This window comes from Podarcis bocagei, assembly GCF_964188305.1.
Source record: "Podarcis bocagei genome assembly, chromosome: 7".
NCBI classification, from domain to species: Eukaryota; Metazoa; Chordata; class Lepidosauria; order Squamata; family Lacertidae; genus Podarcis; species Podarcis bocagei.
The window spans coordinates 50539038-50558377 of record NC_138132.1 but is presented as its reverse complement, the minus strand read 5'-3'; the positions used below and the strand labels follow the sequence as shown (position 1 = coordinate 50558377).

The following is a 19340-nucleotide window of genomic DNA, read 5'->3' as shown; positions in this document are numbered from 1 at the left end:
TATAATAAATCTAAGAAATAAATAATTCCAGACAGGAGGCATCTTCCACCTGTTTCTCCTTTTTGCTAGTCCTCATCCATGCTTGAGCTTCCCAGCTCTTTGCCTGCCTGAGCCCTTCAGAGTTTGGAGAGCTCTGACCTTTGTTGGGCCAGAGACAAGCTGTTCCCATCCCCTCTGTGTTGGCAGTTGAAGAAGAGCTTTCCTGTGACTCATCCTATTCCATCTGGACACCTTTTCCTGTGGAATAAACGTGTTTGCCACTTTTCCCAAGGAGCCTGTAGACAAAACAGTAAAAGGAAATGAGCTGCTGAAAAGGCCCCAGCCAGCCAGCAAGAGCTGAGCCCCATCAACAGGCCAGGTGGTAGAAGGACATCCCATTCTAACCCACCACCCCAGCACTGTGGGGTGCTGGGCTGCTGTTTCTCCCTCCTTGCCCCACTGGTGCATTTTATGGATGATGCTCAAGTTCTGGAGTGACCCTCAACATTGCTGCTGTACGGACTCCTCCACTCTCAAGATAAGCCTTTGGATCTTTTTCTTTGTTTGCTCCTAGTGAAGTATATGCGGGAAGCCAGCCCTTATATCAAGAAGCCGTCGCTGGTGTCGGATTTGCCTTGGGATGGGGTAGCTCCGCAGTCGCCCAGCCTTAGCGGCAGCGAGGATTCTGGCTCCCCAAAGCACCATGGCGCTGCCAAGGACCGTAAGGTGATCCCTTTGAAGATGTGCTACGCTGCGAGGAACCTGTGCATGCCGGATCTGGAGAACAGGTGAGCCGAGATGAAAGAGGAGGAGGAGGAGGAGGGGAGGCATCTCAAATTGCAATGGTGGTGCTGAAGTTTTTTTTTTCCTTTTCGTTTTGGTTTCATGGAGAGCCAGTGGCATGAGTTGGAGGGAGACCCAGACTCTCATGACTTCCCAGGCCTGGTTTTCCTAATATCCCACACTGCTCAGCGCCACAGCCATACCCTGAGAATAATGAGCAAGGCTGAGTGCTCGCTGCTCTTTTTGCCAAGAAAAACAAGTGTGCTGTGCTGCTTGGGATGGATTATGCAGATTTCCAGAAATGTTGAGTATTCTGGTTTCTGTTTTACAAGCAAGGAGGGCTGTGCGTAGGAGTCAAGGGACAGGGTGGGGGCCTGCAGGTTGGCCTGCCAGATTTCCATAGAGGAGACGCCCCTATGTGGCCAAGAAGAAGAACTTGGACTGACGCAGCTTCTCCTTAGTGCCACAGTGGCAGAGGAAAAGCTTCAGCCCTTTGCTGTCCAGCAATCCTGTCCCCACTGGGGACAGGCAGGAGGGCTAGCGATAACTGGGAAAGCTTCACAGCCCAGGAGGCCCCACCACAGAGGGGGACTGAGGGGAAGGGCAGCCTGCTAATTCCACATCCTAGCCCTGCTCCTCATTTGTAGCGAAGGTCTGCAATGACTTCACTGGGCAGCTGGCTCAGTCAGTGGCTATTTGCCTGCAGAGGACCCCTCGCTGTTCAAAGGGGGCATGCTTCTGACTGGCAGGTGCCATCATGCCCTTCTTGTGGGTTTCCTGGATGCCTCTTGCTGGTTGCTTTTGTGGTGGTAGGAGGGGGACACAGAGCTGTGAGGCCTGGAGGGGTCCTGAGCTCAAGAGGCCAGTCGTATTATTTATTGCAAGTTGTCCCGACCTGTCCCTGCTGGAAGTTCAGGATATGTTTGCTTTGGGCGTAGACAGGATGCAAATCTAATCCGCACGCTGGCTTCCTTCCACGGAGGGGAGATAAAAGTTGGACTGGAGTCTCTCTCTCTCTCTCTCTCTCTCTCTCTCTCTCTCTCTCTCTCTCTCTCTCTCTCACACACACACACACACACACACACACACACACAGGCAGGCCATAGAGGAAGTGTCGTTCATCCTCACCTTCCTTTTCTGGGTGTTGAGTTTCAGCTGGCTGGGGCAGCTCTTGCAGCAGCGGAGGGGGAAGGGGAGGGCAAGGCAGGCCGCAAAGAGGGGACCGCAGGCTCCTGATTCATTCACCCAACTAATTGCAAGTGCCCTTTGCAGGAAACTCCTGGCCTTTGGGCGGCTTGCCAGGGACCTCCACGCTGTGCCGCTTCCCCCTCCCTGCTCCGCTTGCGGTCTGGGGCCTGGCTGCCTTCCAGGTTGCCTTTGCACCCTTTTCTGCAGCGCTAGGCAACGGCCCGCTGACTGACGGAAGGTTCTCTTCCGAGTGGCAAAGAAAGCCCTGCTCAGGGCAGACCCAGGCAGACAGATAATGTCCTCCCCCCACCCCGCCACCTCCGCCCTTGCAAGGCTGCTGTTTCTCTTTCCCCTCCTCCCCCAGTCTCTCACCGGAAGGTTCTTGTTTTTATTTGGAGACAGAACAGGCAGCGGGAGGGTCAGGATCTCTGGATGACTTGAAGTGGAGTGGCAAATGTTAAAAAAGGGGGATAAGAAACAGCAGCAAAAAGGTTTTTCCTCCTGTAAACTAGGCTGTTAAAACAAAGAGAGGCTGAAAAGTTGGTGGGGGGGGGGAGGGAAAGCAGGAATGGGTTGTTGTTTTTGGGCCTGAAAGGGCTGTGAGCTGAACTCTGGTACAGACAGCAAAAAGCAAAGTGTGGGTATGGCCCCAGTGGGCCCCCCTTTTCCTGACTATGTCTTTCTCCCCTTCCCCTTCCCCCTCCCATCCATTGCTGCCACTGTTTTACACCTGGCTGTCACTGGTGAGCCTTGGGATCCTTGCAAAATCCAAAATAGATCCCGCAAGCCTGAAGACGTCCCATACCTAACTGAGCATGTGCTTCATCCCACACTCTTTAGTCCAGGAGGGCATTCATAGCTGTCCAAAGAATCCAAGAAGAGAATAAAACAATATTTAGCATAAAAGCGATTTGTTACATTTATATATTACCTTACTGCAACTTAATGCTTGGACTCTGCAGAATTGGTTCTTAATTGGTGTGTGTAGCAGCCTTTTTCAGCCTGGTACCCTCCAGGTGTTGTTGGACTAGCAGCCCCAGCCACCAGGGCCATATTATGGTGGGGGCAGTGGCGAGTTGTAGCCTAGCCCAAGCCATGAGCAAGGAGGGCTTAGAAAACCAGCTCACTGATTGTCCCAAAAGCAATGATATGCAGTGTTTGAGTGCAGGGGAGATGGAAAGAGGCAGATGTCCAGAGCTAGGTTTCCACAAATGCTTTCTTGTGGAAACAGCCCTCCTTTGCTGCTTCATGGTTGAGGTCAAGTGCTTTGAAAGTAGGCAGGTTGCAGCTTGTAGAGCCTACCTGCATGGCAGATTCTTCCTTCCCTTGACATTTTCCGTTTGGCATCAGCTGCTACCACCTGGGCAAGTCACTTCCTGTCAGCTCTTGAGCCTGGGATGTACGTGGGCAGCTTTCCACACTCTCCCTGCCTCGAGAAAGCAGCCAAGACACTCCGGTTCCAATAAAAGACTTCCTTGCAAAGCAGCCAGACACTCTGCAGACTCCAGGCTGCTTGGGTATTCCCTGGGGGTACAAAAAGCCATCTTGATTCAGAGCCTCTAAGTGAAGCTTGTCCCTGACACTCTCACGGCATGGGCCTTACTTGCTCCAGATCTTTCCAGTGGATGACAGCCGTATAACGCTGACTGTAAGAAGGCGCTGATGCCTTCAGGGTTGGAGAGCACTGCAAGAGCAACGGAGGGCAGTCAGGATGGCTCCTTTAAGCTCAGGGTTAGAGAGAGGCTGTGACCTTCCTCCTAGTGCTGGTGGGCTGGTGCTCCCATCATCCCTGACCACTGGCTGTGCTGGCTGCTGGGGGAGTTTGTTTTCCCACTGCCTCTGTAGCTTCCCTACCCCTGCCCCCCCCACTTGGTCTGGAGAGATCACTCAGAAAGCGAAGAGAGTCTTCTGCAACGCAGTTGGCGGATTAGCAAAATAATCCCAGGGGAAGAGTTTACCTTTCTGTTGTGTGCTGTGTTTGCCCTTATCCAATCAACCCAAACAGGAGTGAAATTATTGTGGGTGGAGCTGGGGTGCAGCAAGCAAAGTCTGTTTCCCCAGGAGGTTAGCTTGACACGAGGATGGGGGAAGCAGGGCAGGGCCTCCAACTGGGCTGGAGAAGCAGCTGCAGCCTTTGCCAGTGATCTGGAGAGCAGAGTCGATTTTGCAGCATTTCCAGTTTGGCTTATCAGATCTCTTAATAGGCTGAAGAAGGTTGGTGCTAGGCTTTTGGCTCCTAGATAGTACGGTAGTCTCGTAATCTGGGGAACCAGGTTCGCATCTCCGCTCCTCCACATGCAGCTGCCGGGTGACCTTGGGCCAGTCACACTTCTCTGAAGTCTCTCAGCCCCACTCACCTCACAGAGTGTTTGTTGTGGGGGAGGAAGGGAAAGGAGATTGTTAGCCGCTTTGAGACTCCTGAAGGGGAGTGAAAGGCGGGATATCAAATCCAAACTCTTCTTCTTCTTCTTCTTCTTCTTCTTCTACAAATTCCCCCAAACAGTTTTCACTTGCCACATGGATGCAGTGTTTGGCTTTCCTTGGGCAGTCATAATGCTTGATGGATCCATAGTGGCAGTTGGACCACGTGGCTGGGATTAAGTCCCTCAAACTGCCCGCCTTGTAGCGTGTTCCTCCTCAAAGTGCTGCAGTGCTATCTTAACACCTTCCCTTGGCAGATTGAGATGTACGCAGCAGCTGATACATCTCTGGAGGCCAAGCAGGGAGAGTGGACTTTCCCATGTCTTGCCGCCTTTTTATTGTGTGTTCCGCACTTCATTTTTTTCCTAAGCGGTGACTCTGGGAGATGGTTTGGCCCAGTCGAAATCCCTCCTATGTTCAGAGTGGGGCAGGCAGGCAGTCACCCAGAAGCAACTGCTTGCGAGAAGCATGTTCTGCAGCCTGAGCCAAAAGTAGCTTCTCCTTTGGAGCTTACCTGGCCAGAGGGAGGAGTGAACAGAGTTCTCTTTGCAGGTTGCTGCAAGTCCCGTCGGGTCAGACAAGCTATCGCCTCCTCCTATTTGTGTGCAAAGTGTAAAATCAATTACATAGCCCAGCAGCAGCCAGTCATTCAGGGAGAAGTAGCCCATGCAGAAGGCTTTTATACAGCTCCAATGCCCCAGATGCTGGGGGAAGAAGGAAGGTGACAGAGTCTTTGGTCTTCCTCTGCTAGGCTATGCTGTTGAGCACAAGGAAGCACCAGTTAAGTGAATAAACCCGGCTCATGAATTCCTGCCTTCTCCATTTAGCTTTAGCTGCCAAGAGGTGGATCTGCTGGAGGGTGGAGGCTGCCATTAAGGGCTCTGGCTGCAGCTTCTCCATCTGCCAAGAGGCGGGTAGAGCAAGCAGCAAGGTTGCTGTCACTTTCTGGTGGGGGAGGGCAGGCTGGATGCCAGGCACCCATGCTCTTTGGTGGTATTTGTGATTGTAGCCCAGGGATGGGCCTGGGCATGATCGTTGCCCTCAAGAAGAGCCAGCAGAGAGTGCTCAAGGCCACGCTCCACCTAATTCTGCCCCTCGCAGGACTGGGAGCTGAGGCCTTACTGCCGCCGCCTCCTAACTGGTAGTGTTGCTTCTCCTTAGACACCCTTTAGCAATCATGAGCAAATGCGTTGCAGCCCCTTTTCCTAATAAAAGTGGGAGAAAGACTAACTCAGGAGTAGGGAACCCTTTTCAGCCCAAGGGCCGCATTCCCTCGTGAGCAACCTTCTGAGGACCAATTGGCAGTGGTGGGCAAAACCAGAGGAATAATTGGGGAGAGCAAGAAATGCGAGTGTTGCTTTTTTGTAGTAGGCTCATTTCTGCACACGCACACATGCACACCCCTATCTAGCTCTGGGCAAGAAAGAGGCATCCCCACGGTTCAAGGACATATTTCTGGCCAAGCAAGTGCTCTTGAGGACGCAGTGAAGAAGGGCCAATGAGAGGCCTGGCCAGGGGAGGGTTTTGAGAGCCAGGTGCAGAGGCCTAGAGGGCTGCATTTTGGCCCCTTGACTACTTAACCATTGATTCTGTGCTGACTCCAATTGCTCAGCTCTCCTGTGAGGATGGGTCCTCTTTGGAGAAGGAGCTGGAGATCAGTGGCAGAGCTTATGATGTGCATACAGAAGGTCGCAGATTCCATCCCTGGCATCGTCAGGCAGGCCTGAGAAGGAAGGACTCCCTGTCCCAAAACCCTGGAAGACCATTGCTACCACCAGCATAAGCGGTACTGAGATAGATGGACCAGTGGTGGCATTTGGTAGAAGTCGGATTCCTGCTGGCGCTTGGCAGTCCAGACCATTTCTTCTGGCAGCCTCCCCACTAAGTTCATCCTGCCCTTCCTTCCTTCCCTGCGCAGGTTGATAGAGTTGCACTCGCCTGACAGCCGGAACACCCTGATCCTCCGCTGCAAGGACACGGCCACGGCGCACTCCTGGTTCATGGCCATCCACACCAACATCATGGCTCTCCTCCCGCAAGTCCTGGCTGAGCTCAACGCCATGCTGGCCGCCAGCAACACTCCGGGGAGCAGCAAGGAGGTCAAGCACATCGCGTGGTTGGCGGAACAGGTGGGCCAGGAGACTGGAAGCTCTGTGCGGCTTTGTGCAGTGGAGGTTCAAAAGCTCTTTGGGATTGCAGTGGGGTGTCATTGATGGCCTGAACATTAGAAGAAGAGCATGCTGGATCAGGCCAGTGACCCATCTAGTTCAGCATCATGGTCTCATGGTGGCCGACCTATCTTGCTTCCCTCCCACCTTTTAGGAGAGATGTCAGCTGGTGACTGGACATGTAATATCTGGTACCTCCTCCTGCCCATGGTGCTTGTGAGGGGAGAACAGTCTTCTCCTCTCTGCCCAGCCCAACACAGAAGTCCTTGGCTGAGCTTCCTCCTGCAGTGAACTTGAAAAATGCATCGGGTGGAGGGTGGGATGCTCGGAAGAGGCTCTGCCGTTGGTGGGAAAATCCCTGTTCTGTATTCAGGCTGTTGGATGTATCATTTCAAGGCTGAAAGGAGTCTGGGAGCTGCTGTGCTCTGGGCACTTTGTCTCAGTATTGTTACATTTGCACACCTTGCTCTAGTCTGTTTCTGCTGCCTTGTTTCCCTGCTTAGGCTTGTTAACCCCTGGGGGAGGAGAACGGGTGGGGGGGAGGAGAGCGGGTGGGGGGGAGGAGAGCGGGTGGGGGGGACCCGTCTGTCTCTGCCCTTTGCAGAGTAGGTGGACCCAGCACTGCCCTGGCCCTCAGACTCTCTGGGACAGCCTTTGCTGACTTGGTGGCTCTCATGAGCCTCAGCCTGCATGTCAGTTTTGGGCTCCACCTCCCATCAGCCCCTGGGTCATATGGCCCTGCTGGCTGGGGCTGATGGGAGTTGTCACCCCAACTATCTGGAAGGCACCAGGCTGGGGAAAGCTGTTTTAAGGTGTCACTAGACCCTAGGTGTTTTGCTGCAACAAGTTAGCATGGCTTCCCCTTTGGGTCTTCCAGTCAACAATGTAAGCAGTTGCTTGGATAATCTGATGCCACAACAACACACTCTTCTTTTACTGCAGATGGAGCTTTAAATGTGTTTTGCACGTGCAGAATCGTGTCCTTCAAGTTATTGTTGTGCAGGGCGGAGGGTGTTTGTGGTAGCTTTCATCCTTCCCATTATTTCCACTGCTGCCTTGAACCCTGCAGAAGGAATCTGCTGTCAGCATCTTGGGATCTAGCCTTTCTATAGGGCTGGATTCCTGCACCTAGGTAGAGGCAGCAACAGCCCCAGCTTCCTGTCCAACCAGGCATGGCTCCGTGCCAAGGGCAACAGGCAGGGCCCAGCCTTGCTTTGCAGTGAAGTGAGACCTGTTGCTTGTTTCCTGGGATACGTCTGACTTGTGCCATGGAAGGTGCAGGAGAGCCTGGCAGACAGTGGGAGAGAAATAGGAGCCTAGACTGGAGGAGGGGGTAGGCTGGTACTTAGGTGCCGCAGGGTGAAATCCTGGCTCTCTGGCTGCCTTGCATTCTCCTAGCAGCAACTGGCAGTTCCTAGCACAGCAGCTCCAGTTCCTGGTCTTCTGTCCCATAGCACATGGGGGTGGTATGGAACACATGCAAACACCAAGGGTACCCTCCACTTCCTGTACCTTCTGTTTGCCAGCTTTGAAGTGCCTGAAAGATTGGGGCAGGGAGGAAATGTGAGTAAAAGGAGCCCTGCCCCATCAGTGTTGCATGCCGAATGTCCCAGGTTCAATCCCCGATGGCATTTCCAGATAGGACCGAGAGAGACTCCCTGCCTGAAACTCAGAGGAGCCACTGCTGCCAGTCAGTGCAGGCAGTACTGAGCTAGATGGACCCAAGGGTCTGTCTCTGCAGAAGGAAGCGCCCTGTGTTGCAAGATACATACGACACAGGATTGCAATTCATTTCCTTATTATGGAGTAAAAGGAAAAAAATGGGAGCAGAGCTTTGATTAAAAGGCTCCTGTGTGCTCAAAGCCTGAGAGCCGTGTGGGAGAGTGACTTGCAGGATCCAGATCCGGCCTTGGGGTGGGAACAAAATATTCCTGTCTCTACAATTCCTCATAGGCTTGCAAGGCCAGTCACCTCCCTCCTGCACTCTGTTCTTCCTGGCAGGTCCCTTCAGAAGGGTGTGTTCTCCACCCCTTACGTTCTTCCCCCAAATCCTTGCTTGCTTTGCTCATAGAGATGGACTGCCAACAACCTGCCCCCTTTCCCTCTTGTCTTCCCATAGGCCCGGCTGGATGGAGGCCGGCAGCAGTGGCGGCCAGCTCTCTTGGCCGTGACAGAGAAGGACTTGCTGCTCTATGACTGCATGCCATGGACAAGAGATGCCTGGGCCTCCCCGTGCCACAGCTACCCGCTTGTTGCCACCAGGTAAGGGAGCAAACAGATGACTCTGTAAGAGGAAGAGTGTGGAGACTGCCAATCTGTGAACAGAGATGCCCTTGAGACCAGATGCCAGGGAAAGAGCAGATTAAGACAGGCTTGCAAACAAATCAACAAACTGACTGACATATAAAGTCCAAGGGTGGTAGTCAACAAAGTGTGACCCATTGAAATTAATGGATCATGTTGATACCACTCTGAGTGTGAGCCCAAGCTGTGTGTGCATACCAAGGGTGATGGTGGGGGGTGGGAGAGATCTGAGGAGAGAGTTGGCTTGCCCCTACCATGCTTGGCCTTTTGCCATCGGGGGTGGGCTGGCTGAGACAAAAACTTGGCAGCTCTGTGATCTTGCTGGAGAGTTAGGGGTGGGTGGGCTGACAACTTGCAAGAGGCTCTCCCTGTCTGGGCAGGCTCCTGCCACATTGCCTGCCCTGGCAGCTGCCGCCGCCAAGCTAGTTGTGTTCCCGCCACCCGTTGAAAGCCTCCCCTGCAAGCCCCCAAGAGGTGTGGCTGCTGGCAGAGGTTTCTGGCAGCGTGGAGCAGCTGGATTCGATTAGGGTCCCTCCCAAACCACCCCTCCAGCCAAAACTGGTTGGAGAGAGATTGTCAGGCCTCAGACCCTGCAGCTTTGGAACTGGCCCTTTCCCACCCCCCACATCCAGGAACTGTAGGGGTTTCTCTCCTGTGCCAGGTCTGCAGCCACTTGTTGAGTTTGTCAGGTGGATTTCTGGATGACTTTCCAGGTTTTTATTGGGGGGGGGGGGTTTCACAGGTATGGTTGCTGCTTGCTCTTGTTGACCAAAAAAACCCTCCTCCTCCTCCTGCAGGCTAGTGCATTCTGGCTCAGGCCGCAGATCACCCTGCATGGGATCAGACCTCAGCTTTGCCACGCGGACAGGCTGCCGTCAGGGCATTGCCATGCACATCTTTCGCGTGGAGACACATCGGGACCTCTCCTCCTGGACCAGAATCCTGGTGCAAGGCTGCCACGCTGCTGCAGAGCTGGTCAAGGAGGTGTCTTTAGGTAAGTGGCCAGCAGCCCTGCTTCTCTGAAGCCTGGTTTGGGATTCTTGCCTGAGCTGCTGGGTAGGGTGGAGGCTTGGCCCATTCGCTGCCTTGAGCAGCTGAGGAACCCAGGCCTTGCAATGTTTGTCTTCCAAGCTCAACAGGAGAAGAGGATGATTCTTTTGCTCTTGAAGGGTGCATTTTCCTAGGCAAAACTTAAATGCTCAAGCCAGGCTGAAAGGTGATCATTTGGGTGTTGGTGCCAGTAAGAGCTACCCAGAGGCACATTTAATCTAGAGTTCTGTTCTCACAGTAGCCAGCCAGGATCCCTAAAAGGAAGCTGGACCTGAGTGCAACAGCAGTTCTCTCCCAACTCATGATTCCAGCAAACGGTACGCAGAGGCGTCCTGCAGCTGGTGGGAGAACAGAGCCATTGTGGTTAGTGAGAGGAGAGTACAGCTGTTTGCATTGATGAAGGCTGATGGTTGGACTGGTTGCTTGGTAGAAGTCTGGATGATCTCAGAATATTTGAGGGGGGGGTGCAAGGTGTGTATGTAATCCTCTGCTGTCAGGTAAGCTAGTCTGAGCCTTTGAAAACACCTTGGCTCAACCCCACTTATGCAAGATGAAGACGCCTGTAACTCTATCTGCTGGAAGGGAGCCGAGCACCTGGGAGAGAGGAGCTTTTGTTCCTGATGCTTTCAGAACAGAGGAAAGAGGAGTCATATAGCTCAGGCCTGCATAAGCATTGTCTCAGAACACTTTGAAAAGCCAGGCTTTGGCGCTGCAAGCTGTGGAAGGAGGAAGATCCCAGGGAACTCTTTGGGCTCTTGGCTTCTCTGTTGTTCTTTTAGAAGGCTCTCATAGCTGATTCCCAGGTCTCAAGCTCCCTCTAGAGTTTGTAAGAGAACAGCACCCGTTCTGCACAGGAATGCTTCATTGCTAACACACTCCTGGCTGTGGCATGAGGAGCCTTCCATGAGCCAGGTTGATGTGTATCGCAGTCCAAAACTTTTGGAGGGCACCCAGTTGGTGATAGCTGGCTGACATTATCTGATTTTGTGTCAGTGAGGCGAGTGGAACTTCAGAGGTAACTGCTTTTAGGAGCACATGGCTGACCTAGCTCCAATATTTGCTGCCAGACACAACTTGCACAGTTCAGGCACTTGTTGGCTTGCAGCAAGTGGTCTGTGACCCTCATCACTTGTGAAATGCCACTTAGCAGTTTTGACATGCATCATTTCTGGCCTACATTTTTGCAAAGTATGTAACAGACAGGGGAACACCTGTGGCCTTCCAGATGTTGGCCTTCTGCTTCCCAGCAGCCAGCCTGGTCAAGGATGAAGAGAGTTGCTGTAGTCCAGCAACAACTGAAGGGGCCTCAGATCCCCACCCCAGGGTTAGTAAGAAGGTCCACACTATATTTGGGGTGGATTAGTATGCATGTAATTTATTTGTTTATTAGCATTTATCAACAGCTTAGTATTTAAAACAAACAAACAGCATCACTAAAACAAAAATGCACCCTAAAACCAATAGAACAACCTTGTAAGAGCAAGAAACAAAAATTCAAGGGATCTATCATGAGTTGGTGAGCTTGATGGCAAAAGAATTTTATTATTTATTCAGTTTGGTTATTAGTCCCTTGACATATTAAGAAGTCTCCAAGTGACTTACCAAACCTAAAAACATATAGAATGGGATAAAATCAGAACCTGGGTGACCCAGACCAAGACAAGCAAGCTGTCTTCTGCCACTGTCTAGCTGAACATCATTGCTGGCTCTGATGGAAGGACATAAGGGGGAAACTCTGCTCCGCTCTGTGTGTGTATTGGGGAGGCAACTTGACCTGGAAGGATGTGTGCCAGCCTGTGTCCAATGACAATTTGCGTTTTCATGTTCTAGGGTGTGTACTGAATGCCCAGGAGGTCCGCCTCATCATCCACTATGAAAACGGCTTCATTATTTCCAAGGAAGAGGCAGGCTCTGCCAGTGTCCTTTTCCGATACCCTTTTGAGAGGCTAAGAATGTCTGCGGATGATGGCATCAGGAACCTCTACTTGGATTTTGGGGGACCGGAAGGGGAACTGGTGAGTAGAGGGCCTGGGCCACAGCTGGTGTAAGGGCAGAGGATTTAAATGGGCTGGATCTATGTACTTCAAGGTTCCTTTAAAAAAATAAAATTAATTTTTATTAAGTACAAAATAGGAAAAAACCTATTAAAACCTGTTTTATATGCTCTTGTATATGCAGCAATTTTAAGTAATTTTTAAATCATATAATAAATTGCTGGGGGTGGCTTCATGGGAAATGATTAATGGATGAAAGAGCAATATTTCATTAATATTAATTAGTAATTAATACTAATTACTGTTTTCTATTAAGTTTTCTATTAATATTAATACTAATTAATATTAATAGAAAAAATAAAAAATTGCAATTAAAAAAATGTGTTCACCTTATCTCATGTGCAAAGTAGTGACCTCATTGTGTGCCTCTTCTCCCCCTAGACTCTGGAGCTGCACTCCTGCCCCAAACCCATTGTGTTTGTGTTGCACACGTTCTTGTCAGCCAAAGTGACTCGCCTGGGGCTGCTCGTGTAGGAGGAGCCAAGGGGCCTTGGTGACATGGCAGTGTCAGTGAACCACAGCAGTAGCAGCACCGAGTCCTGCCTCTGCGATGTTCTCCAGCATCAGTGCCTTGACCAAGACTTGTGATTGGCAGCTGCATTATAGACACAAGGCCATTGGATGAGCTTTGGCTGGATGCTGTGGCTCTTGCATGAACTGCCTTCCTAGGAGAGAAGCAGCTGAAGGATGGAAAGGCGGCCAAAGGAGTGAGATGGGGAGGGGGGGAATAAGGCAGCCAGGGAGGCTGCATGTCAATCCCCCTTGCCTGCCTCAAGTTCGGCATTGCTCCGAAAACCCCACCGTCGTCTTGGCATCTTGCCATTCAGGATCATGCCCCATACGAAAGGCAGGTGAGAGGAGAGGTGGTCCTGCCAGGCCAATAGAGCAGCTCCTGACCTGGGGCATTACAAAGCCATTTCTCCCACATCCCTTATACCACTTGTGCCTTTTGGTGGAGGAAGGAAAGAGGAGAGCAGTCATGGCAGCAGTGGCAAGCTGAGTCGTTTGCCTGGTTGGGCTGGAAATGCTGTCTTGTTGGGCAACCCCGCCTTGTAGTTTGGGGGGAGCTTGTATCTTCTGCAGGGGTCTCAAGAGACGGGCTGGAAATGGGGGCTCCCCTGGTCCTTTCGTTCTGGCAGTTGGGATGCTGCGGGGCTCAGCTCAGATTGAAGAACTGAAGCATATGCACTTCAGAGCCACAAGACTCTGAAGGCCTGGACCAGTAAAGGAGGCTGGCTTTACTTAGTTCTAGGTTCCCTGCTCAGGCCAAACAGCGACATTTTTGAGCTGGGCTGAGAGCACTGTGTTCCTCTGGGCGGGTGGGGTTTGGGTGCTGTGAAATCTGGAATCCCCTCGCCCCCCCCCCCCAGGGCAGTGGTGCAGATCAAAGGGAAAGAGCTAACCTCAACAGGAGAAGGAGCAGCAGCAGTTTATAAGCCAAAGCTGAGCAAAGAAGTCTGTGGTGAGGGTGATGCGCCCCCCTTTCCCCCTTACGAAACGAGTGTCCCTTTCTCCTCATTCTTCTCCACCTTACTACTCCTTCTCGGGGAAGAAGGAATTCATGACAGTGTGAAACAGAACGTAATAGCCTTATGAAAGGAAGCACTATTCGGCCCCATTTGTGGTTTTTGCAAAACTCTACCATGTGATGGTCACACACGCCCTGATCTTTGCTGCCATAAAGGCCAGGGACTTTATTTTTCAATCGATGGAACTGCGGAACATGCAGCTATTCCCAGCAAACCCAGCTGGGCGCCCCTCATACCACAAGCCCATTGCAGGGGTGGGGAGAAGCATTGGGGTCAAGGATAGAGGTGGGTGGGGAAGAGGGCACAGTAGAGCCGCATGCATCCTTAACAGAGTGGGGCTTAGCCCCAAGCATTGCAGTGATTGCCTAGGAGATCAGAATGGGGTCCATTTGCCCTGTTTGATAACATAGAAGCCTTTTACCAAAGCCCTAGACCAGCGGTTCCCAATTCTCATAACGAAAGCTGCCATAGAGATATCAAAATTTCCCAAAGTATGCGGTCCATGGTTTGGTTTTTGAAAAACAAGGAGTCTGCAGTACTTAGCTATTTGGGAACCACTCCCCTAGGTGGTGGAGCAGGACAGGGAAGAGAGAGGGGAAAACCTTTTCCCCTGTTCATAATACAGGCCCCTGAGAATGCTTGAGCCTGAGGCTTTAGGACACAAGTAAAAGAGAGATAGGGTGTGTGTGTGTGTGTGTGTGTGTGTGTGTGTGTGTGTGTGTGTGTGTTTTCTTATGCTCCAAAAAAGCTCATTTAGCCATAGGGCAATGCCTAAAAGACGCAAGTCATACTTGGCTTAGCAGCTGGCCATGGACCAAATTTTGCAAGAAGGGGGACAAGGTGCTTCTGTGAGTTGCAGTTCCTCTGAGGAAGTAGCATCCTCAGGTTTGGGAGGGACTGATTGGGAGGAGTATCTGATAAAAGGTTGTGTGTGTGGTGGCTCTTGTATAAAGAGTGCTTATTCCCAGCAAGGTGGCTTCTGCCTGCAAAAGTCCCAACCAAATATGTAGAGTTGCAGACTTGGTGTTTTGGCGGAATTCTGAAGGATGTGCTGTGGAAGAAAGGAAAGGGAAGTGTGGTCTAGTGTTGCAGGAGGTGGGCCTTGGAGACATTGGAAGGGGCTACAGATGAGGACTTCAGTCCCTCCCTAAATCCTCTTAGGCCTGTGCACTTTTATTCTGATGATGTCTCAAGGCTAGTCACAGCTTAACGGAGCTTTATAATTAAGCAGACATCTGTTCTATTGTCCACTAATGGTCCCACAGAACAGTAGAAAAGAGCGTATTTGTTTAGAGCCGTGGTTCCCAATTGGTGGTAACCCACCCAGGGAGTCTGTGGCACCATTCACATAACGTAAGCTGCCGTAGAGCTAACAAAAAGTTCACAATTAGAGGGGCCATGGCTTGGCTTTTGAAAAACAGGGAGTCCACAGTACTTAGCTAACTGGGAACCACTGGTTTAGAGTGTGCATATGTGCTGGACACAGTGGCACTGTGGGTTAAACCACAGAGCCTAGGACTTGCCGATCAGAAGGTTGGTGGTTCGAATCCCCGCGACGGGGTGAGCTCCCGTTGCTCGGTCCCTGCTCCTGCCAACCTAGCAGCTCAAAAGCACGTCAAAGTGCAAGTAGATAAATAGGTACCGCTCCGGCAGGAAGGTAAACAGTGTTTCCGTGCGCTGCTCTGGTTTGCCAGAAGCAGCTTAGTCATGCTGGCCACATGACCCGGAAGCTGTACACCGGCTCCCTCGGCCTATAGAGCAAGATGAGCGCGCAACCCCAGAGTCGGTCACAACTGGACCTAATGGTCAGGGGTCCCTTTACCTTTACCTTTTATGTGCTGGAATTTAGTTGCAAGCAGGGTTTGGGTCACTTTCAAGGTTCCTCTCTTGTGTCATTATGGCCAGCAAATCAGTCGGAGCGCAATTATTGCCTGTGCTTGTGAAAAATTAAAAGTATGTATCCCGACATTAGCAAGGGCTGTTTGACAATTGTTCCAGTTGGCTGGAGTGGGGAAGCAGATTTCACGGAGCTCACCTTTGGTGCCAGCCTATGGGCAATGCAACAATGTGGGGAGATGACAACCGTAGTTCTTGCATAGGTGTGAGAATAGCAGTTGGGTTGTGGTAGAACAGACACCGAAGCATTCATTTCTGTATGTTTGAAATTCACTCAAACAAGCATATTAGGCCTCTCTCCTTATTTAATAGTTTAGCTGCTCAATTTTAAGAGGAATTGTTTCCAGCTTACATAGAAACCATTGAATGCAATGAAAACCAGCTTTTTATTTGTCCCAGACAAGTTACCTCCATTGGAGAGTGTGTCTCACCACCTCACAAATACTGACTTCACTTCCATTCATGGCATTATCACAAGACAATTTCCTGCACATTCACATATGCATTAGGCAAACCAAAGCTGTACTTGGGGTTAGTGGCACGCTCTGAGCAGAAATGGCTTCTTAATCTCTTGTACTCTGACCTTTGGAACGCACTTGGGTATCCCAGTTTTCATTCAGTGTGATTCTGGTGGTTGCCAACACTTGTGTTTTGCACCAAAAGCTGCACCATGACTGTTGTGGGATGCAGGACAGCACCAGATGCTGCTATGTGTGTCGGGTTTCCAAACACACACAGTCATAAACAGAAGATACTCTGGCTGGCCTTAACAGAACTTTTTAAAATGGTGCTTTGGTATCACAGTGAAAGGTGACCTTACAAAAAAAACACACCAAGATGGGCTTTTAAAAACAAAATTATTAAAAGCCCAGGTAGTCCTGCAGTTCCCACTCTGAACACTTCCTTTTTAATAGCACTTTCCCTCGAAGTTGTATAGCACTCTGTTTTTTTTCATACCAGGCATAGTTCCCATAGCTGGGGTGGGGGTCATGCTAACCACTTCTGTGATCTGGACACTGAGCAGTGGCGATAAAACGACAGGTGTTTGGTCTATACAACCTTTGCATTCATTGCCTGGACCTCATTTGCTCCTGACCCTTCAGCATTGGGGCATGGAGCACACGATCAAATTCTCTGTGGAGTTGCACTTTGCCACCCCAGTGACTAGATTGTGTTTGTGTAAAAAGATGGTGGTTCCTGATTCTTGCAAAAGTATTATTTTTTTGATTGCAATTTTATTCCCCCATCAGCAACCCCCCCCCCCACATTGTCTGGTTTCCTTTGTTCTGCAGCTGGGGTTTTCCTGTTTTGGGGTTTCCCCTTCTGCTATAGACATCAGTCAGGAGTTTACGGTTTGGGCAAATGCAACTTTAAGGCCCCAAGTGCCAAAGATGAGACTTCTTGAAAGATCTCTTCAAGAAATCTGCACAGAAACCACTACAAATAAATGTTTGTGTTTATCCTACGTAAGGTCTGTTTGTGCTTGTGTTTGTGTGCACACTGTTTGAAAGAATCTAACCTTGGGTATTGAGGCACAGCCAGTAACACTGCCACAATCAATCCAAAATGTACAACTGACGTTATTTTTGTATTCTTTGTAAATGGTATTTATACAAGAACAAATTCTTTTTTTTTCTGAGTTTTTAATTTCAAATGTTGGGAGTCTCCAGGTTACCAAATTCAGATAAAAAGTAGTGGTGTGGGCAGTTTATGGTCTTCATGAGCAAAGGAATGTGCTCTCTCTAGAGAATACATGGACACCCTCCAGCCCTTGAGTTACATGCTAACTGTATAGTATTGTACATTACAATGGAAATGTGACTTAAGGGCGACTGTAACCTTTATGTTGTATATAATAAAGGTGTTTACGCTTTTAGTTTTAATTCATTGGCTTGTGTCTTTGTGGGAAAACACAGACTTCAAAAACATATGTTAGCGAGTTGGATTCCAGAGTAACTTAAAAGGAAATGACCTAATGGTTAAGGTCACAGACACAGACAAGGTGGCAAGTTCTGAAAAGGGGGTGGGCATCCTCCTTCCTTCCCGCCTGCTTTAACTCTACAGAATCTCCTCTTTCAATACTTCCTTCCAGGGCAATGCAAGTTTTAAGAACATCAGAAAAGCCCTGCTGGCTAAGACCAAAAGCCCTATCTAAAACCCAACTCACAGTGGCCAACCACATGCCTTAGTGGGAAGCCTGGAAGCAAGACCTGAATGCAACAGTGCTCTCCTTGCTTGGGATTCCCAGCATCTGGCATGCTGCCTTCCCGACAGTGGAGGTTGAATGCATCATAACATAGCAGCCTTTGATAGCCTTTTCTATGAATTTGTTTAATCCCTTTTAAAGCCGTCCAAGTTGGGGGTCACACTATCTTGTGAAATCAGATTCCATAGCTGAACTGTGTGGTGTGTGAATAAGTTATTTTTGTCAGTCTTGAATCTTATCACATTTGGCTTCATTGAATTGACACCACTGGATTCTACAAGAGAAAACAACACACACTCCACTTGATTTCCGTTTCCCCCCCCTAAACTAAAAAACCCAAATTCATTGCGGCCTTTCCTCTTAGGGGAACTGCTCTAGATATTTTGATAATCCTGGACCAGATACCTCTGACACCAGAAACTTTGTTGGAGTATTCAGCTGACTGGAACATATTCTTTTATTTTTAAATTAAAATTAAATTTGTATAACCATACTTCATCCGTAGATCTTGGGGCGGTTCACAACGTAAATGCAAGATAAAAACACAAAATACATAATAAAAACGGGGAAAAAACCACAAACCAATAAACCTCCCTCCCCCATTTTAGAAACTGGTACAAAGGCCTGGTCAAACAGGAACATTTTCACCCGGTGCCTAAAGGTATATAATGAAGGCACCAGCCAAACCTCCCAGGGGGGAGAGCATTCCACAAACGGGGAGACACTGCAGAAAACGGCTGTTCATGTCTATCTGGACCTCTCGTCGAGAAGGCACACAAAGAAGGGCCTCAGGAGATGTCAGCATCTAGGTAGGTTCATATGGGAAGAGGCGGTCCTTGAGGTATTATGGTCCTGAGACATTTAAGGCTTTATAGGGCAAAACCAGCACTTTGCATTAGGCCAGGAAGCTAATTGGCAACCAGTGCAGTCAAACTAGGGTCAGTGTAATATGCTCAAACCACTTGCCCTAGTGAGCAACCTCACTGCCAAGTTCTACAGCAGTTGAAGTTTCTGAACCATCTTCAGAGGCAGCCCTACATATAACACATTGCAGTAATCTAACCTAAAGGTTATTGGAGCATAGACAACAGTAGTTAAGCTATCCCTGTCCAGATAGGGAAACAGCTGGGCCACCAGCTGAAACTGATGGAAAACACTCCATGCCACTGAGGCCACCTGAGCTTCACCTGACAGCAAAAGATCTGTAAGTACCCTCAAGCTACATACCTGCTCCTTCAGAGGAAGTGTAACCCCATCAAGAGCAGGCAACCTCCCAGCCATCCAATCTAGGGGACTGCCCACTAACAGTGCCTCAGTCTTATGTGGAATTGAGCATCAGTTTGTTGGTTCTCATCCAGTCCATTACTGAGGCAAGGCAACGGTCCAGTGCATTCACTGCTATCTTATAATAAGGTGCTGACTTGTGTCATATTAGGCTCCTTGTTTTCAAACATCAACTAAATCTGTGCACTTGTAATTCAGAAGCAAGTGTTTCCGAGTTTTATGGTGTTTCCACCTGGTAGTTCAAGCCCTGAATGCAACCAGACCACAAAGCCACAGTTTCCCTCAGTTTGGGACTAAAGGAAATAAAGGTCTGTTAATTCTTCCGCTTTTTCGAAGTACAGTAAACCCAATGAAGCAACCACCCCCAAAATAAACTATTTGTGCCCCAAACACAAAGTATCAGCATAACCATGTTCACATATCTCAAGAGTTAAAAATAAACTGGCAAGTTTAAAATGTTGAGACAAAACACAGGAAC

At 49.9% G+C, this 19340-nt stretch overlaps 1 protein-coding gene across 1 annotated transcript in view; it reads left to right on the top strand.

Annotated features, from left to right (window-relative positions):
• Positions 1-17255, top strand: part of SNTB2 (syntrophin beta 2) — a 33267-nt gene extending 16012 nt beyond the window's left edge. Inside the window, exons 2-7 of the mRNA XM_081201073.1 lie at positions 554-767; positions 6290-6500; positions 8659-8801; positions 9641-9837; positions 11724-11908; positions 12329-17255. Coding sequence (XP_081057199.1) covers positions 554-767; positions 6290-6500; positions 8659-8801; positions 9641-9837; positions 11724-11908; positions 12329-12421 — 1043 coding nt within the window. The 3' untranslated portion in view covers positions 12422-17255. The remainder of the gene's footprint in view (positions 1-553; positions 768-6289; positions 6501-8658; positions 8802-9640; positions 9838-11723; positions 11909-12328) is intronic.
• Positions 17256-19340: the final 2085 nt, after the last annotated feature.